The 17315-nt window shown below is 39.2% G+C and overlaps 1 protein-coding gene across 5 annotated transcripts in view; it reads left to right on the top strand.

Annotated features, from left to right (window-relative positions):
• Positions 1 to 17315, top strand: part of EPB41L4B (erythrocyte membrane protein band 4.1 like 4B) — a 169814-nt gene that overhangs the window by 63906 nt on the left and 88593 nt on the right. For all 5 annotated transcript variants that reach the window (XM_032119108.1, XM_032119119.1, XM_032119097.1 and 2 more), the window contains exons 4-15: positions 801 to 879; positions 4199 to 4243; positions 5030 to 5082; positions 9395 to 9515; positions 10120 to 10207; positions 10763 to 10851; positions 11082 to 11151; positions 11324 to 11493; positions 11597 to 11706; positions 13745 to 13775; positions 14257 to 14290; positions 15273 to 15340. In XM_032119108.1, coding sequence (XP_031974999.1) covers positions 801 to 879; positions 4199 to 4243; positions 5030 to 5082; positions 9395 to 9515; positions 10120 to 10207; positions 10763 to 10851; positions 11082 to 11151; positions 11324 to 11493; positions 11597 to 11706; positions 13745 to 13775; positions 14257 to 14290; positions 15273 to 15340 — 958 coding nt within the window. The remainder of the gene's footprint in view (positions 1 to 800; positions 880 to 4198; positions 4244 to 5029; positions 5083 to 9394; positions 9516 to 10119; positions 10208 to 10762; positions 10852 to 11081; positions 11152 to 11323; positions 11494 to 11596; positions 11707 to 13744; positions 13776 to 14256; positions 14291 to 15272; positions 15341 to 17315) is intronic.

Here is a 17315-nt window from a genome sequence, read left to right as displayed (position 1 = left end):
CATTTAGTAGAAGGATCATTAATAGGCACGTGTTCACTATGTTGATATGGTGTTACGGAAGACCTTAGAAAAGTGTGGAAAAGTAATTTTTCCATCAACTAATACATTTGCAGGCAGTTGGTCAGAAGATGAGGGTTAGGCAGATAAGGATGCATTGGTCACAGTCTCATGGTAGCTGGATAACTTCTTATTATCTGTGTTACATGGAAAGTCAGATTTAGCATTCACCTTCTGACGTTAGGAAACACAGTTGTTGCAACTCTACGGAATTTGTTAGCTTTCTGTTTTCAGGAGTGTCTTCCAGAGTCTTCTCTAGCACTTTCCACCCTATTTATCTTACCTTTTCTCATTCATGTGTTTGAATCGAAAGCTGATCTGTTGGGTGGTAGGTGTTTTTGTTTGGAGTAGTGTTTGTGCCTGGTAAGGAGTATTACCCTCTCCTTCCCTCTTCCTTCCATGTCCCCCTGGGCCCAGCAACAGGCAGTGTACCTGGAATTTACTGTCATTCACAGCATGCTGTGGGGCACGCCTCTTTGGACAAAAACTTGTTTGCCAAGTAGACTATTGCCTTGGTAAATTTGAATTAATGAGTATCATAAAGTATGGTAATCATCTATTTTTTGGTTTATTGCATGCATTTTTAAATTTAAAAAACATGAAATGTTTTCTCTGAGGAATTTGAAAAATGTAATCAATTTTGGGTTTCTTGGGTTGTGGGGAGGTGTGGAGACTGTTCTGCCTTAGCAGGACTGCAACGAGTATAAACCTTTTTTCCCCATTTAAAATCTGTGCCTGTGCAGTTGGACCTCCGTACACGTTGCATTTTCGAATTAAGTACTACTCGTCAGAACCCAACAACCTTCATGAAGAGTTCACCAGGTAGGAACTGTGCATGCCTGATGGGGTAGTTAAGACATCTGAGGCTCGTGGGGATACTGTAAACAGGTGATTTGAGCTTTCTTATTATGAGTGGTCATTTTGTCTGCCTTCTTTGGTGTTTTCCTACTGTCAGAGAAGCATCATCTTTTTTATTTGCTGCCAGAAAGCATTCAGGGACCTCTCCAAGCATGTTAGTGTGTAGGAGATGCTGCGTTTTGGTGCTTTGAAGTTGGCAAAGAAAGGCAGTGTTGGGTGGGGAGAGCTGCAGCTGGGAGACACCTACCCTTGATACTTGCCATCCTCTCAGAGTGTTTTCCATTATGTCCTGCTAAAATGCCAGTGCCCTGCTTTGTTCCTCCTGCCCTGAGACTTGGGGGTGATTTAATAATGGTACCAAGGCCACAGAACTGTGGGAATGGCCAGCCTGAGTTCTTGGTTAACAGCTGATTGAATCACTTCTGCTTCCCCGTGGTTCTCTGTGAAGCAAAAGCCTGCATTGTACAAAGTCACTCTACAAATATCTGGAAGTCTTTTGTTTCCATCTGCTGGGCTGTTTTCTGTGGACCTGTACCTTGCTGGGTCCGTAGCACCTTGGTGTGATTCAGAGCATGTTCTGCAAACTGGGAAAGGAGCAGCTGTGGGAAAGGGCTTACTTATCTTTTGTATCTGCTTACTTTGTGTCTTCTTTGTATAGTAGTCATCTATCTTAATGTTATTTTATGTTTTCTTTTGTTCTGTCTCTCACCGTAGGGCACTTTCTGTGTCTTCTAATTTGCTTGGCAATAATCAGTGTACTCCTAATCAGCCTAAGGTGTTTAGAGATGGTTGATTGTTGTAGTTCATATGCATCTGATGTTTACATTATGGCTGCAGGCAAATGATTTGCTGTCTGCTGTGCCAAGCATGGATTTTTCTCACTGCCCGAGACAAGATTAAAGAGCTAATTGTCACCACCTTATGATGTAGACATAGGGTCTTTAACATCCGTTATCGATTTAGTCCAGCAGTGATAATTCAATAAAAGGGCATATTCCTATACAATGTATAATTAACTTGGAGAAATCCCTGCCACTTATGTAGCTGAGTATAAGATCTTAAGAGAATCCAAAAATCTGGATGATTTATGGACATCTCTAATGAGAAAATGCAGTTAAATTAGTAGGAATAATATGTGTTTTCTGGAAATTGATGTAAGTCTTCATACATCAGGGTGCATGTCTGACAAGTATTACATTTCCCCTGTGGTCAAATTATTGCATTACTGTCTACCACAAGATTTCTTGCTTAATCCTCTGAAGCATATGATCCCAGTCACAGTGAGGTTGTTTCTGAGCTATGTGATCATTGCTGTGATCAAGTAAGACATTTTGTCTGAAAGTATTAACCTCTGATGCCTTGTGATCTAATTGTTGCTGAACGGTGACATTTCAGAAGACTATTTTAATTAGAAAAACACTTTAGTCGGCTAAATACTCAGTGTTGTGAACAACTTCTTTTGATTATAAGCTTGACAGACGACCACTGTGAAACTGTGTAAGAAAAATAGGGGCACTTTTTTTTTGATTGGGGAAAGTAATTTTGAATTTAAGAATTTTATAATTCTTAAATTTTTAATTCTTATAATTTATGGGGATTTTAAAAGAATCTTTATGCTAGTTGGATCATATTTTCCATGTAGCGTGTTGAATACAAAGTGAAGATTAATAACTATATACTCAAAATCATTCCAAGTGGAAGAAAAATCATCATTAACAGTAACTTTGAACTTTCCAGGAAGGGGGTGTTCAAAACTCCGTCTGGAGATCTGCTTTCTAGAAAACTTCAGTTTCTAGTGAAGCTACAAACATCGCTTTCTCGTAATTAACACAGTATTGTGAAGCATCAAAACCCTTCACCCACTCTGGCTTTTTTCAGTTTAAAACCCACAGTTGAAACCCAGGGCATTTTGGAAGACATCTTCTGTCACTTGTATGTGACCTGATTAGTTAGTTTAGTTATAAAAATGACAGAGGAACATGTCTATACTTGTGTGTTGTGGAGAATTTTCTAAGGTATTTTGCTGATTTGGAGTAGCAACAATTGAGGTGCCAGTGTTTGTCTGCCTGCACACAGAAAAGGAACGAGAGTAAGCCATACCCACCAGAGCCACCTGACACTGATAGGAGCACTGCCCAGAGTTTTCTTGCAAATTTAGAAGAGTTCATCTGGGCTGTCAATAAGAACAGGAAGTATACTTGTCAACCCTTTGTCTATGCATGCAAATACCCAGCTTCAATTAGCAAGTCAGGTATTCAAGTATGTGAATCAGAGATGTGACAGAGAGCTAACATGGACAAATCTGATTCTGCTCTAGTGTTATCATGAGAAATCTTAATCTTCCTTTTCATTTCTTTCCCTGTCTGATTCCAACTATTTGTCCTTCTCCATGTTCACTGCATATCTTCTGTGATGAAAAACAGTCTTTCTAGCATCCTTTGTAAAGATAGCAGAGGTTTATGTTTGCATTTACTGGGCTCTCAGGAGTGCTGCATGCTTTCTTCTCTTGATTCACTCATCTTTGCAAGCCTCACCCCACAGTGTCCAGAGCAGTGCAGAGTCGGCCTGTGCCTTCCTGTCCTTATGACTTCACAAGTTCCTGCATGACTGTGGCACCTGTGCATGCCTCAGAGCACAGCTCTGAGTGGTGTCAGTGAAGCATGCCTAGAATTGAAGATTAGCAAAGCAACAGCTTAAAATACTACAGCAGTTTGAAGGCTGTAAATTCCTACTTGGCTTATTAAATAAATGTGTGAGCTCTATGGAATTTGGGTTTCTTTTATTCAGAACTTTCCTGCTATTTTTAAGTGACATTTTGGTATGAACCTTTCCTTTTGCCCAATTTGGATGTTTTCCATGTTCTGTATTTGTGTTTGAGGAGGCAGCTCTGAAGCCTGTATGCCTTTATCTGTGTTTTGTTTCTAGATACTGTAGTTCGATTCCTGCCTGAATTAGGTAAGACCCAAGTTTAGGAGAACATTGGAATGTCAGTAACATTTAGGTGTATGCTCAGATAGAGCACATCCTAAACAGCAAAGCTTTGGACAATGTCCTGAGCACAACCAGTGGACAAAAAACATTCTTCTCTTTGATTTTAGTGAAAGCTGTGGGAGCTTTGAAGCTTGCAGGGTGTATCTGTGTGATCCCAAAGCCCCTTTTTTTGTCAAGAGCAAGTTATTCATATTGCTGTTACTACTCAATGAATTGGGGTATTCTTCCAGTCAGTGGAGCTAGAAGGATGCCACTGTAATTACTTCTGACTTTCTGAATTTTTATTTGTCAGGTACCTGTTTGTATTACAGCTCCGACAAGACATTCTTTCAGGGAAGTAAGTACCTTTTCACACTTGCAGCTATAATTTAAAGAATTTATAATAGTTAATCTCCCAGTGATTTAAAATTGTAACTTTTTAATCTTTTTAATTCTTTATGCTGTTCATGCACAGACTATAAGCATGATTTACAGTCCCATGTGCATTTTGTTTTTCTTTAGAATACAGACATATAGGACTTTGTGTGTATCGTGACTGTATTACTGACTAATAGAATGGGGAAAGATTTTGATGGACTGACCAGGTGATGGAAATGTTTAAAGAGAGCAAAAACTGTCCTGGGTTTTATGACTGGAAAATGTTAACATGGGCTCACCACATTTTTTCAGTATAGTAGGTGAAATAGAGGATGAGAAATTTGAAGTGCAACACTGTGTTCAGGTTGACTCTGCAAAAATATTTTGTGTGTTTATAGTCTTACCCTGACCCATATTCACACCTGCTCTAATTTTTTTTAACTACAGAAACAAAAAACCTCAAACCCATATATTCTACAATGCCGTGTTAAAGTAAAAATGGTTCCTTAGTTGATTTAGTGTTTTCTCTGTTAGTTCAAACTTGTTTTATGGTGAAGTGTATTATGTTTAATGCTAATCAGAATGTACCAACTTACGAAATAATAATATACAAGTGAAAATTAATTGTAGATGTTTCATAGCATTAGTAGTTTGTGGCAGTTAATGTTTGTTTTTTGTATCAGGCTGCTTTTTAGCTTTATTGCAAGAGGAATTCACTGACAAGAGATATGATTTTTATAGTTTGGTTTTTTGTTTTGTTTTTAAGACTGAAATGCCCATATGAAACTGCTGTTGAACTAGCAGCTCTGTGTCTCCAAGGTATGCAATCTTTTGAAAGTGGTTTGTCTTAATTTATTAAACTGCTCACCTACTGGTTTCTTTTCCTTTGTTAGTAATGTGTTCTCACTGATTATGTATAAATGCCATTCTTTTACCCAACGAGAAGAGTTTTAGGGAGATCACTTTCTTGACTTACCTCCATTCATAACTTCTGAACTACGTTAGCCAATGTCAGCACACTTGATACAGGGATGGGGACTCTAAAGCATGGCTAGACAAAAGTTTCTTGGAAAGCCAGGCCTGCTTGGGCAAGAAGGACCTAAAATAGCTCCCCACTGAGGGAGAAGCTGTGGTGTGTGCACAAGTGTTACCACTTCAGCCTGAAGAGCCAGCTGGCCCTTCACACAGTTTGTGGGAGGTGGGTGCCTGTGAATATGGGTTTCCTGCTGCTTCAACAGTGCCTGGGAGAGGAAGCCTCCACAGCGTGTGACTCAGGAGATGGGTACAGGGCAGGAGGGAGGGAGTGGCAGGTACTGGAGAGGAGAGAATTATATGGGAAGGTAAGAACTAAGATCACTGCTGTGGCAGGAACAAGGATTTCAATATGTAAAAGCAATTCCAGTACACTGGGTTTCTCATTAGGTTATTGTAGGATGATGTGGAGGTTTTTTTGTTACTGCAATCATGTTAATACAAATATTTGTTCCATCTCAGGCAGTTTGTTTTGCAGATGGGGAGGAAATTTTTGTGATGAGGCTCAAATCAAGTTCATTTTTTTCTAAAAGAACATGCAGTGAGCTGGACCATTCTAAGCATATCAGCAGCAAAATTAATTGAAAAATTCTCTTCCTGTTTCACTGGTGGTTGGCCATGGCACATGGAGGGCTTAGTCAGAGTCTCTTAGTTTAATATAGCACTGGAAGTCCCTCAGTGGTTCTAGATGGACTTGACAGGAAAAACTGGGAATTCAGTTGCAAGCAGCAACAGGTGTAAATCTTAAGGCAATGGGCTGTTTTGCTGCACCAGTTGGCACAACTGTGATTGTCCGGTGTGCCAAGAACTGCTGCAGGCAGACTCCGTTTGTCTTTCTGAGGTGGAGGAAATACAGAGCCCAGATTTGATTTGTTGCTTACGTTTTCACAGATAGAAACTCTGGTGACCTCACATCTGGTCCAAGCAAGGAGGGCCAAGCAAAGAATAATAGGTTGATGCCTCAACATTTTGGGTAGTAACTGGCACCTGTGATTACTGTGTAAATGCAATACAGTAGCTGCAAGAAATGCTACAAAATGTTTATGATGTGTCCAGCTCTTTACCAAAGCTGATACTCTTTGATTCTGTCTGTGGGAACACACTTTTATACTTTCTTGCTGTCTTCTTTTTTTTTTTTTCCGGTTTCAGTTTTCCACTATTTTGACATCATTACTGTAAGCTTGTCCAAAATTATTTCATTACTGCAACTAATTCATTCTCTTTGCTGACATACATAATAATAAGCATTTTTGGTGTAATGTTTGCTATATTTTATTGGCATTGGAAATGTAATTAAGCAGAAAAGTGTAAAGAAATGTCCATTATTCCCTCCACAGTGGGTTGCATTTACTCTGTAAAATCCAGTCTTGCTCCTTAGCGTACATTTCCTAAGGGTGAAGAAAAAGCTATAAATTGCTATTTAGGCACTAGTAGTCTCAGCCCTCTGAAAGAAAAGTCTTTTCTCTTCACAGATCAGCTTTAAATTTCATACTTCTGGGGTTTTTTTATCAAGCAAGTTTTTTGTAATAGTAATTTTTGGTTTCCAATAGCAGTTTTCAAGGTTGGTGTTTTGTGTGAATCATCTTTCAAATGTGAAGTGTTGATTTGTTGCCAGTCCCATGAAGGAAATTCTGTAGCAAATAACGTTGCTTTGTAGTATGGGGTAACTTGTGAAGCAGATCCATAATATTATGCTTCAAGTAGGGATTATCTGCAGAAAAGTTGTCATCAAACTTGAGTTGTCACTGTTACAGTAAGTTTTTAACTGCCTCGTTAGTGTTGTATGATCTTGGTGTTTAACCAGATATACTTTTGAAGCTGTTAATTACATTGAAAAGGAAAATATTTTCTCAGATCTCCAGTTTCCAGTTCTAATCATAAGACATCTTCATGGGATACTGCAAACTTTTTTCCTCTCTGTATAAAAAAATCAGCCATACATTTACAAATAAATATATTTTTGGAGTTTTCAAAAACTTTCTAGGAAATATCCTTTTAAAAACGTCCCCCAGGTTATGCAGTTATTTTTTGAAGAGCACAGATAATGTATATACATGTGCTACGTAACACCTGCCCCACCTCCCACCCCCTCCTCCCCCCCCACCCCCAATAAAGGGCAGAGAAGGGGCATGCCAAAGCATGTCATAAAACCACAAATGAAGAGATGGGTCTTCTGCTGTGCCCTTGCACTGAAAAATATTAGTGCTCATTCAGGGAGTGCAGTTCCACCCCAGCAGTGACAGTGTCCTCACAGAGTCTGTGACAGCCCCTTCTTCCACTGCCCTCCAGCCCTGTGCAGGGAGCTGGCAAGTCTCTTACCGACTCTTACCTTGAAGACTTGTTTCTTAGAGACCAAAAAGATAACAGTTTGTTCACCTGAGAGTGAATAAACAGTGAGTTCAGCTATGGAGAAACAAGGGTGATATTTTTCTCCTGCCTAATACTGCTGTCTTAGCTTCTTGTGTGTCTTTTGTCATACAAGCTCATGATTCTTCTCATCCTTACACATCCTCTTTACAGCACAGTCAGACTTCGTTCCCCACCTCCTCTCTCAGTTAAGTAGTAGAGAAATCTCCCAGGTTTTCCCTAGATGGTTGGCAGCACATCAAACTTCAGATCCTTACTTCCCCCCCGCCCCCCCTCCCCGGCCTTGAAGTCCTCCTTGCTAATGTGTTTGCTGTGGCTCCCTCTTGTATACTGGAGACTGGACTGCCAGTAATTCTTAATAATATCTCTGTTAAATAGGCTTTCCAGCTTCGATGAAACAGCCACAGAGCTGAGATATCTGTATGGCCTTTTTGTTAACAGACATAAGAATAATGTAACTCACTATGGAAGATTACTGTTGAGAGAAAAAAATGTGTGTGAGACTAATTAAAAATGAAGACCGGTGAACTCAATCTGTTTAATATCCTCAGGATTACTAAATGTTTCAGCAAAGCTCGAGTTCTCAAAACCACCTAGTAGGTGTTATCAGCCAACAGATTGGATTTTGAATGTAACTTCCTATCTACTGATGGATCCTGCTAGGTATTTTTGAAGTCTGGCTGTGAATAAAATTTTTTGCAGCTGTTAAGTGTAAAAGTGCCCTGAAGCCATAAAACTGTGTTCTTCAAGGGATTTGGTTTCCCTCTATGCTTTTCAATTTTTATTTTTATTTTGGTGGTAGTAGTAACAGTAGTAAACAGTTAAGAAATGCGGACTTACAAAGGCCTGATTGGGAATCACATCATATGTCAGGTGACACATGGTATTGCTGAAGAGTGTATTTACCACTGGTGTTTGCTACACAGTCCCGAGGCAGTGACGTTGCAGGCTCTCTGTACAGCTGAGAGGCTCCAGGAGCAGAGCTGTCACAGACACAAAGCTGTTAAGGGCGTCAGTCGCTGAAAAGCTCAGCACTTGCATCTCCGGCTGGGCTCAGTGGAGTTGGCAAGTGTTCTGCTCCTAGGAAAAAAAATACCAGAGCCTGAGCATGTAAGTGGAAAGTGACACCTTAATTATGTTAATGTTTCGGCATTTTTTTCCTTCAAAATTACTGAATCTGAATATTACACTACCACTGTGGTTTAAAAAAAATCACACACAGCTTTATCGCTAGTTTGATGAGACCAGGTATTCCCTTCGTGTTTTGACATGAACAGAAACATAACAAAGCATGCAATAGAATGGGAAGTGTTTTGGAATGAAAAGTATGCAATGAGAGGAAGTTTCAAAGTAAACTCTTCTAAAACAGAAGGTGCATTGATGATTGTTTTTAGTAGCAACTTTACTTCCTATATGTGCTTTAAAATCCAGAGAAGCAGCTTTAGTTAAGCTGGTTCAGTCATAACGTTCCTGAATGTCAGAATTCTGTACCACAATCCTACACTGCTCCTGCAAATTCGTTTATCTGACTTCTGCTGTAAAATCTGGTTTGAATTTACTGGGGCCAGGAGTAGGAAGATGGGGTGATAACTTAAAGCATTGACACAAGTGCATTCTGCAACATGCTTAGAAACTTGCAAACTATCATTATCTTTGTAGGGGTAATGGAATTAAATGTTTCTGGTCATCCCAAGAACTTTATATTTTTAACTTCTCAATTGATTGATTTCAGCTGAGTTGGGAGAGTGTGAGCACCCTGAGCACACACCAGAGCTCGTGTCTGAATTCAGGTTTGCACCAAACCAGACCGAAGCAATGGAATTTGACATTTTTCAGAAATGGAAAGAGTGCAGGTAGAGTACCTGTGTGGGAGTGGGGTCTCTAGCAACAGGTTTGCTTCTCTTCCAAAGTCAAATCCCTTCAACAGGCATGAAGTGGGGATTATGTTTGTCAGTGTAGAAGTATTATAAAAAGGATTTGAGCCCTCTCCTTCTCTAGAAATAGCAAGCAGTAATTTAGGGAAGGTTGGTGGGGTGAGTTTTAATTTTTTATTGGTTTTTCTTTAGATTATTTTTAATAACTTAAGGAGTCAGGTCTTCTTCCTGTTTATGTTGGAAGTAAATCTCTTTCTTTCTCTCCTTCTTTCATTCAAACATAAATTTTGTGTTCAGGATGGTAGCAAACTAATTTCCTGTCATTTGTTAATAAATGTGGTACATTTCAGTGATGCTGTGTTACCTGAACTTTCATCCTTATTGGCAATTTTAGACCTTTTTCCATTTTCAGTCTTCTGATTTATTCATTTGGAGGGAAGAGCGTAAAAACATAGGCTAAGCTTGAAATACCATTTAGTGTCATTAAGATTGAGGACACAAAGAAAAGGTTAGGGGAAGGAACTTGAAAGCATTTAAAGTGGACAAAAATCTTTTACCATGAAGTATGAATTTTATTTCATAGGGGAAAGAGCCCAGCGCAGGCTGAATTGTGCTACTTGAACAAAGCTAAATGGCTTGAAATGTATGGTGTAGATATGCACGTAGTTAAGGTAAGATTCATGTGATTTTTTATTTTATCAGTGTGAGATCCCTGCCCTGGTGTGGGTCAGTCCCTGAGGGGTGTCCTTGTTTTGGTGTGGATTGCCCTGTGGGCCATGGTCCCTCAGAAATACTTCCCACCTGTAGCACTCCTTCCAAAGGTGCTTCTCCATGCTCCCACAGTGTCCCTTTCCACATGCTTTTTCCTATGTCCCTCAGTTTCTTCCTGTTGTGTCTCCTTCCCCTGGCAGGAGCTCCCTGCTCTTAAACGCGGGTGAGCTGAGGTGTGGGCTCCCCTGGGTACAGTGTTGGTGTGGGTCCATCTCCATGGATCTCAGAGCCACTTGGAGCAGCGCATGGCCTCCTCCCACAGAGGGCACCCTGCAGCCTCCTGTTGCCAAAATGTGCCACTTTGCGCCCAGTACAGATGCGTATTCTTCTGCTCTGTAAAGTTAAAAAAATATGCCAACCTCATTGTTTAGTTTAAGACCTATGGATTTTGCAGTCCTACTGTAGTAAGATTTACACTGCTAATGGCGGATTGATTATTCTCTACTTGCTTGCAGGGAAGAGATGGTTGTGAATATGCTCTTGGACTGACACCAACAGGCATATTGATCTTTGAAGGAGCCAACAAAATAGGCTTATTCTTTTGGTAATCTGCTTTTGTGTTATATTCCTTTTTGTTAAAATGCTTAAATCTTTCTCGTTTGCATAATGGGATCTTGGCTGTATTTTGTAATTTTTAATTGAATCTTCAAAGTTTAAAATCTGAAGGTAGATTGGCCTGGTTATAGAAGTACCACTCTTAAACGTGAAATAGTTGTTGAAATAAAATTCTTTTAATAGTCTGTTAATCTCGTTCTTTTTGCTTCTTGTGTTTAGGCCTAAAATCACAAAAATGGACTTTAAAAAGAGCAAATTAACACTCGTGGTTGTAGAAGATGATGAACAGGTAACTTCTTTCCCTTACTTGGGCCTGATCCAACAAAGTGTGGTGTGTGCTCAGGCTGGTAAGAACGCAAGGGAAGCTCAGCACACTGTTGGTCCAGGCTGTGTTTCTCCTACCAAGGACAATAACTAATATCATGCATGCCAACTTCCAAAGCTTTTGTTTCTGCATTTAGGGCAGAGAGCAAGAGCACACATTTGTTTTCCGGTTAGACAGTGCCAAAACGTGCAAACACTTGTGGAAGTGTGCAGTGGAGCACCATGCCTTCTTCAGATTACGAGCCCCAGCAAATAGTAAATCTAGTAGATCCGACTTCATAAGGCTGGGATCACGCTTCAGATTCAGGTATTTAGCGAAGTAACAGCACTGTATTTATCTTTGTACAAAGGAGCAGGTACAGCTTCCAGCAGAAGGCAGTAGTTTACTTTGTTTATTTCTGTATTTTAAGTGGGAGGACAGAATATCAAGCAACACATGGGACAAGATTACGCAGAACTAGTACATTTGAAAGAAGGCCCAGCAAGAGATACCCTTCTCGAAGGCATTCCACTTATAAGGGTAAGTGTTTTCATACATGTGGTCACTGAATCTGTCATGCAGGTGTCCCATTAACTCCTATAAATGTCACATTATAATCAGGACATCTGTTCCACATTATAAAAAGAAAAATATGTCAGATCACCTAAAAAGTCAGAATGTACATGGTTTTTTCTTTGCCAGAGTTTGTTGTTCCCATCTTCTGTTTTTATCTACAATTAATTCTTCCACCCCCATCTATGGAGGAGGTACCTATGGTTTCTTTTGTTGCTCTATTGAGGAGGAAGGAAGAGTTTCAGAAAACCCAGTAAGGGGAAGCATGTAATGTTTTTATGAAGAATTGCTAGTGTCCTGTGGAGTGGAGCAGTGTCCAAAAGCCTCACTGACTTGCTTATCTAGCCAGACAATTTTAGGGTTATTGAGCAGTCTCATTATGCAGTTGTTGCTGCTTTCTTGACTGTAATGATATGTTATTCACCTATCCACACTCTGACCTTAACTAACTTGCCCTGGGAATTGAGATGTACTGAATTTAAATGGAATGACAAGGAATTGATTTCCCTTGTGGTTTTGTAATTTGTCCTTAAAAACTTGAGCTGATATTTTTGTTCCATGTAGAAAAGCCTAGGAAGGAACACTGCAAGACAATCCCCTTCAAATTTTGTATTGCTTGAGCCTGCAGGTATAGTTGCCATATGGAGCAGGGTGAGCTGACATTCCCTTAGAATGTCTTTGCACTCGTTTGCATTCCCAGAATATAAACCACAGTTCCATGAACACAGTTTCTTGTGGTATTATGGGGACATTTTTATTTCTCATTTACAGTGGGGGGAGAAAGGGTAACAAGCATGCATGCTTTCAAGAGGGTGTAACTCTTTCCCCTGGTTCCTTCCTTAGTACATGGATGGAGCCTGTTTAACTGAAATGCAAATTTATTAAATTTGTGAGATGCTGTTATGTGAGACATGAGAGTCAACTATATAGTGTGGGTTATTTTATTATTATTATTATTATTATTAAAAAATGAATTCTTTACATTTGATTCCTACCATAACGGGATCTGACAGACATGCATGGCATGCCCTGTGTCTCAGTGCCTCTGTACTGATGTCTGTGAGATGGAGGGAGACGAGAGCAAGCGTGGCTTCTGCTTAATTATATTCTCTGTCCATTGCAGCCAGTCAGAATTTTTCATACCCAGGCGATCTCCCTCTAGAGAGCTCAACAGCATGTTTGTTAAGTTAATGCAAAAACTCCCTGTAGATTATTATCTTTCATGCATCTTTTGGCCATTAAGGCCTGTACCTAAATGCAGCCCACAAGGGTGGGATTCTCTCCTAGCTCTGTTGCTTTTGAGACTTTTGCAGTGTCTCATTAACTTTGTGCATTCAGCAGGCACTTGGATTTTCGCTGTATCACTGAGAAGCTTTTCAGTGCTCTTGAAGCACGCACTGTCATAAAAAAGAGACAATACATCCCAGTTACTCAGCTGCCTTCTTCGCCATTCTTTCCAGCCTGTCCAAAGCACAGGCCAAGACCTTGTTGCTCAAGATTACTCAGTGCCTCCTAGGATTCCCAACTAATGGGCTGCTTTGGCTGCCATTGTTCCCTGTAATAAGACACAGGCCATTACCAGCTTTGTGAATACTCTGGTTTCAGTACGATATTGAAAATTTCTGCAAGGTGTAGTTTCTGATTTCCAAGGGACTCAATGGTACTGACATGGTACTACAGTAAGGTAAGAAAAGAAGTGGTCTGGTTATGCAGAATATACTCTGCCAAAAGTCCTTTTGTGGCATTTGGGAAGAATATGCTTGTCTGCTGTCATCTCTGAAGGGCTTTAACTCTTGCAGGACCAGAGGGAGGTTTGTCTGCCCTGTACTTTGACATGCACAGGATTGTTAGAAAGCACTGGGCTGCACTTGAAATTCAGACACTTTTGTGCAAATATGACTGTGTGAGGATTCACTTTAGCCATAGTGTAACACCCCAATAACAAGAACTGCAAAATGGCTGATATTTCACTTGTCTTAAGGTTTTGTGTTTGTTTCTTTTTAAGCAAACAATCCTGTGAAAGCAGCACAACTGTGGTAAGTGACTGCCCAAGTTCTCTCTACCTCTCAGTTGCTGTTCTTGGGCTAAAAGGATTCTGAAGACAATCTGAATTAGGATTTGTAGAAACAGATTCTCTGGTGTGGGATGAAGTGTTTTGGCATGTCTCATTATGCATCACCAGATTCTTCTTGGGGAATGCCTGTTTCTATTGTTTAATCTATTTGTTTTTATTCTTTTTATATTTGAAATCAGACTAAAGTAAAACATACTTCCTTTTTGCTCACTGCCATTATGCTAGCTTATCAAGCATAATTTGTTCCTGTTTTTTAAATGTAAGGTGAAGAAAAAATTTTTATACCCCTCTTTTATGTGTTAACTGCTGTGGTGTATATCTTGAATAAAATAATGATGTCCTTAAGAATATGAATTTTACTTCTCTCTTATACTTCCCTGAACTAAAAAACATTGTGACATAGATGTATTGATTACATAAAAGCATTTTTTTTTCTCTCTTAGTGCTAAAAATACTCCTGAAGTCCATAACTACCAGGTAAGAGCATAACAGTTACAGAGGAAAATGTTGCCATTTTTGTATTTAGTGGTAAATATTTTTGCTCTTTATAATTTGTACAGCTGTTTTGCTCCCCTTTCCTTACTCTGGGGTGAGATTTTCTGATGTGTCAGAAATAAACAGCACCAGATTGGGGTTAAGGAGAAAGTGGAGGGACTCTTTTCTCTTTTTCCCCCTGTTCTTGGATGCTCTGCAAGCTGAGCTCACTCTATTTGCCATCTTCTTTCCCTTCCCTTTCCTTTCTGTGAAAGTTAAAGCCTTTGGGACTGTGAATGTGATGGGCCCCAGGAGACTGCTCTATGAGCAAGCTTTTGTCTAGAGCAGCCTCTCACATTGGATGATCGTGACAATTTCAAAGTTGCAATTATCTCCCTCATCACAACACTTACAGAGTTCATTGCTGGTCAAATGCTTGTTGGGGTTTTTTTTTATGCACTCCAGGGAAAACATTACCTGGTTTCCATCTGTGCCACTTGACAGTTAGTGGTACTGAGAAAGCAAGCTTCCAAACTCTGTATGTGCATGAGAACTTTGTCTTAGCACTTTTTATTAAAACTCTCACTAGTGGTTTTGTTTTACTGTTTCTCTTCAAGATCTTGTGGCTATGAGAGGGAAGTGCTGTCACCAAAGAGAGGTGACCTTCTGAAGCCTGCTGTTAAAACAGTAACCTTTCTTACTCTCCACCTTTGATCAAAGTTGACTTTTTTTTTATGTGCCAGGTTGTCTGTCAAACAGGAGAGCAATTTTCTTTGCCTTTTCCCATGAGTGTGTCCTAATGAGTAGGCTCATCACCAAGAGGCTTCACGTATGTGCTCAATGACATGGGAGAAGGTCTGAAGCAGTAGGATTTCTAGGGTACACTGGGAACATATTCCTCATGACCCCAGGAAAATAAAAGGTTAAAGTTAATAGGGAGCTTTTATGTGTTTTCTTTAACCAGGTTCAATGTTTTCATTTGCAGCCACAGTATCATCCTAATATTCATCCTGCTCAGCCCCACTGGCATCCACACACACCTGTGAATGTAAGGTAAGCAATCTTCGCTTTGTGAAAAAAAGATGATTACTTCTTTCTTTATCTGACTTGGTATGAAGCTTTGGTGGCCGTATTGGGCAATTCTCTGCACAGAAAAAGCAAAGGGAAGTAAGAGCTATGGGATATAGGGACAGTATTAAATAACTTCTGTTTAAATTTTGCTTTGGAATATGAATTTTTTTTTCTAGTTGATTTCTAATTCAAAATTTGAAATACAGTGTTAGTGATTTCCTGTAGGGAGTATGTTGGATAGAGAGATGCTCAGTAGCTTCCCTAAATCTCATTGCAAATTGATCGGTATTTGTTTGCATTTAATTTCTTAAGACAAAGAGGAAGCTCATTTTAGTGTAAAATTAAGTTATTAATGTCAGAGTCTTGCAGTGGAGCACTGTTTTCATCTTTTGCAGAAATATATATGGAAAAATGACAAATACGTGGAACAATTTATCAAGCACTTTACAGATAATTAGTAGAATTATAACACTGAGTTTTTGAGAACTGTTTCACAAAAATATTCCTGCAAGGGCTGTTGTGCTATCTTTTTACATTCTTTTTTGTTTGTAGCTAGTGATGAGAGACATTGAGTGAAAAGAAATTTTGGAAAAAATTCAGTCCCATTAAAACCAGCTTGGTGGAATGCACGGTAGAGGCATGCACCTGCTGGTAGATACGTGTATATATGTGTACACATGATAAAAACCAGCCACTTTTTTATCCTAATAAAAAGTAACCTTTTTAGATGACTCAGTCTTTTAGAGAAATAATTACCATCTTCAGGAAAAAATACCAATACCCTAATCTTTGTTTCGCCTTATCTAACATTTATATTCTTACATTACAATCGGTAGACTTTGTTTTTAGTGTGGGCAGGCTTTGGGGATGAGGCTGAGCTTAAAATGAATGAAAAGACAATTTGGTCTGAGTTTGAGTCTGAGAATGCAGGAAAAAGGCAAGTATCTTTAATATTAGAAATACTAGGTAGAGAAGCAGACATAGGCATTGTCGTCTCAAAATTCCTTGCACGCAGCAGTAAAGCAGATACTAAATTTATGCTAGAAGCAGAAGACTTGAAGTTGGGTAATGAACTTTGCCTGTATTTCAGGCTCAGGAGTCTTCCTGATTTTAGGGTTTGCTTATCCAGTTTATTATGAGTGCTTTAAAATGTACAATTTCACATTATGAAAGAGTGGTTGCCAAGAGAGCTTAATGATTTTATAAATCATTTGAGGTTTTGCTGAAATTTTTCTAAGGATTCCATCACTTACGATACCAGTCTGTGACATTTTAAAGCCAAATAGTTCACCCTGGAGCAGAATGATATTGAAATAAGCACAATAATGTATTGTAGTGTGTGTAGACAAGCTCCCCCTCCAGCCCCTCCACTGCCTGGGCAAAGACTAAGGTCAGTGAAATATGAACAATGGCTTTTTTAATAGCAAGGCTTGTAAGGCTAAAAAAAAAAAAAAAAAGCCATACTTAAAAGCTCAGTCATAAAGCTTGGTAGAAAAGGTGCTCAGAATTTTTGTGCCATTCAGGTAGAAGCATTTAAATGTGCGGTTAAAGTGGAAGTTTCAAGTTATTCTAACTTGGAGTCAAAGTGAAAGAATTGGACATTTAAGGTCTTGGATAGCTTGATTTGAAAAAGCCTAATCCATTCAACTGTGAATTTGAGATCACAGCTAGAGATGCATAAAATTCTTTCTGCTGGGCATGAAAGTCTAGAATGGGCATGGGCTGAAATGACCTATGCAATACATGATATATATATAGATAGATAGATAGATAGATAGAGCTTTTGTTGAATAATTTGTGAAATAGTATTTAGAATTGTCTCAGTTTTCTTAGTAAAATTCTTTCAGTGAAATTTCTTGCAGATTCTTTCAGTGAAATTGTTTGCAGTTAGCTTAATATTTAACCTGTTAATTCCAATTAACAGTTGTCATTATATAACTTAAGAATATATCCACAA

Source organism: Corvus moneduloides, chromosome 1 (genome assembly GCF_009650955.1).
Source record: "Corvus moneduloides isolate bCorMon1 chromosome 1, bCorMon1.pri, whole genome shotgun sequence".
Classification (NCBI taxonomy): domain Eukaryota; kingdom Metazoa; phylum Chordata; class Aves; order Passeriformes; family Corvidae; genus Corvus; species Corvus moneduloides.
Note: the sequence above shows the minus strand (reverse complement) of the source record. Positions and strands in the feature narration are given on the sequence as shown.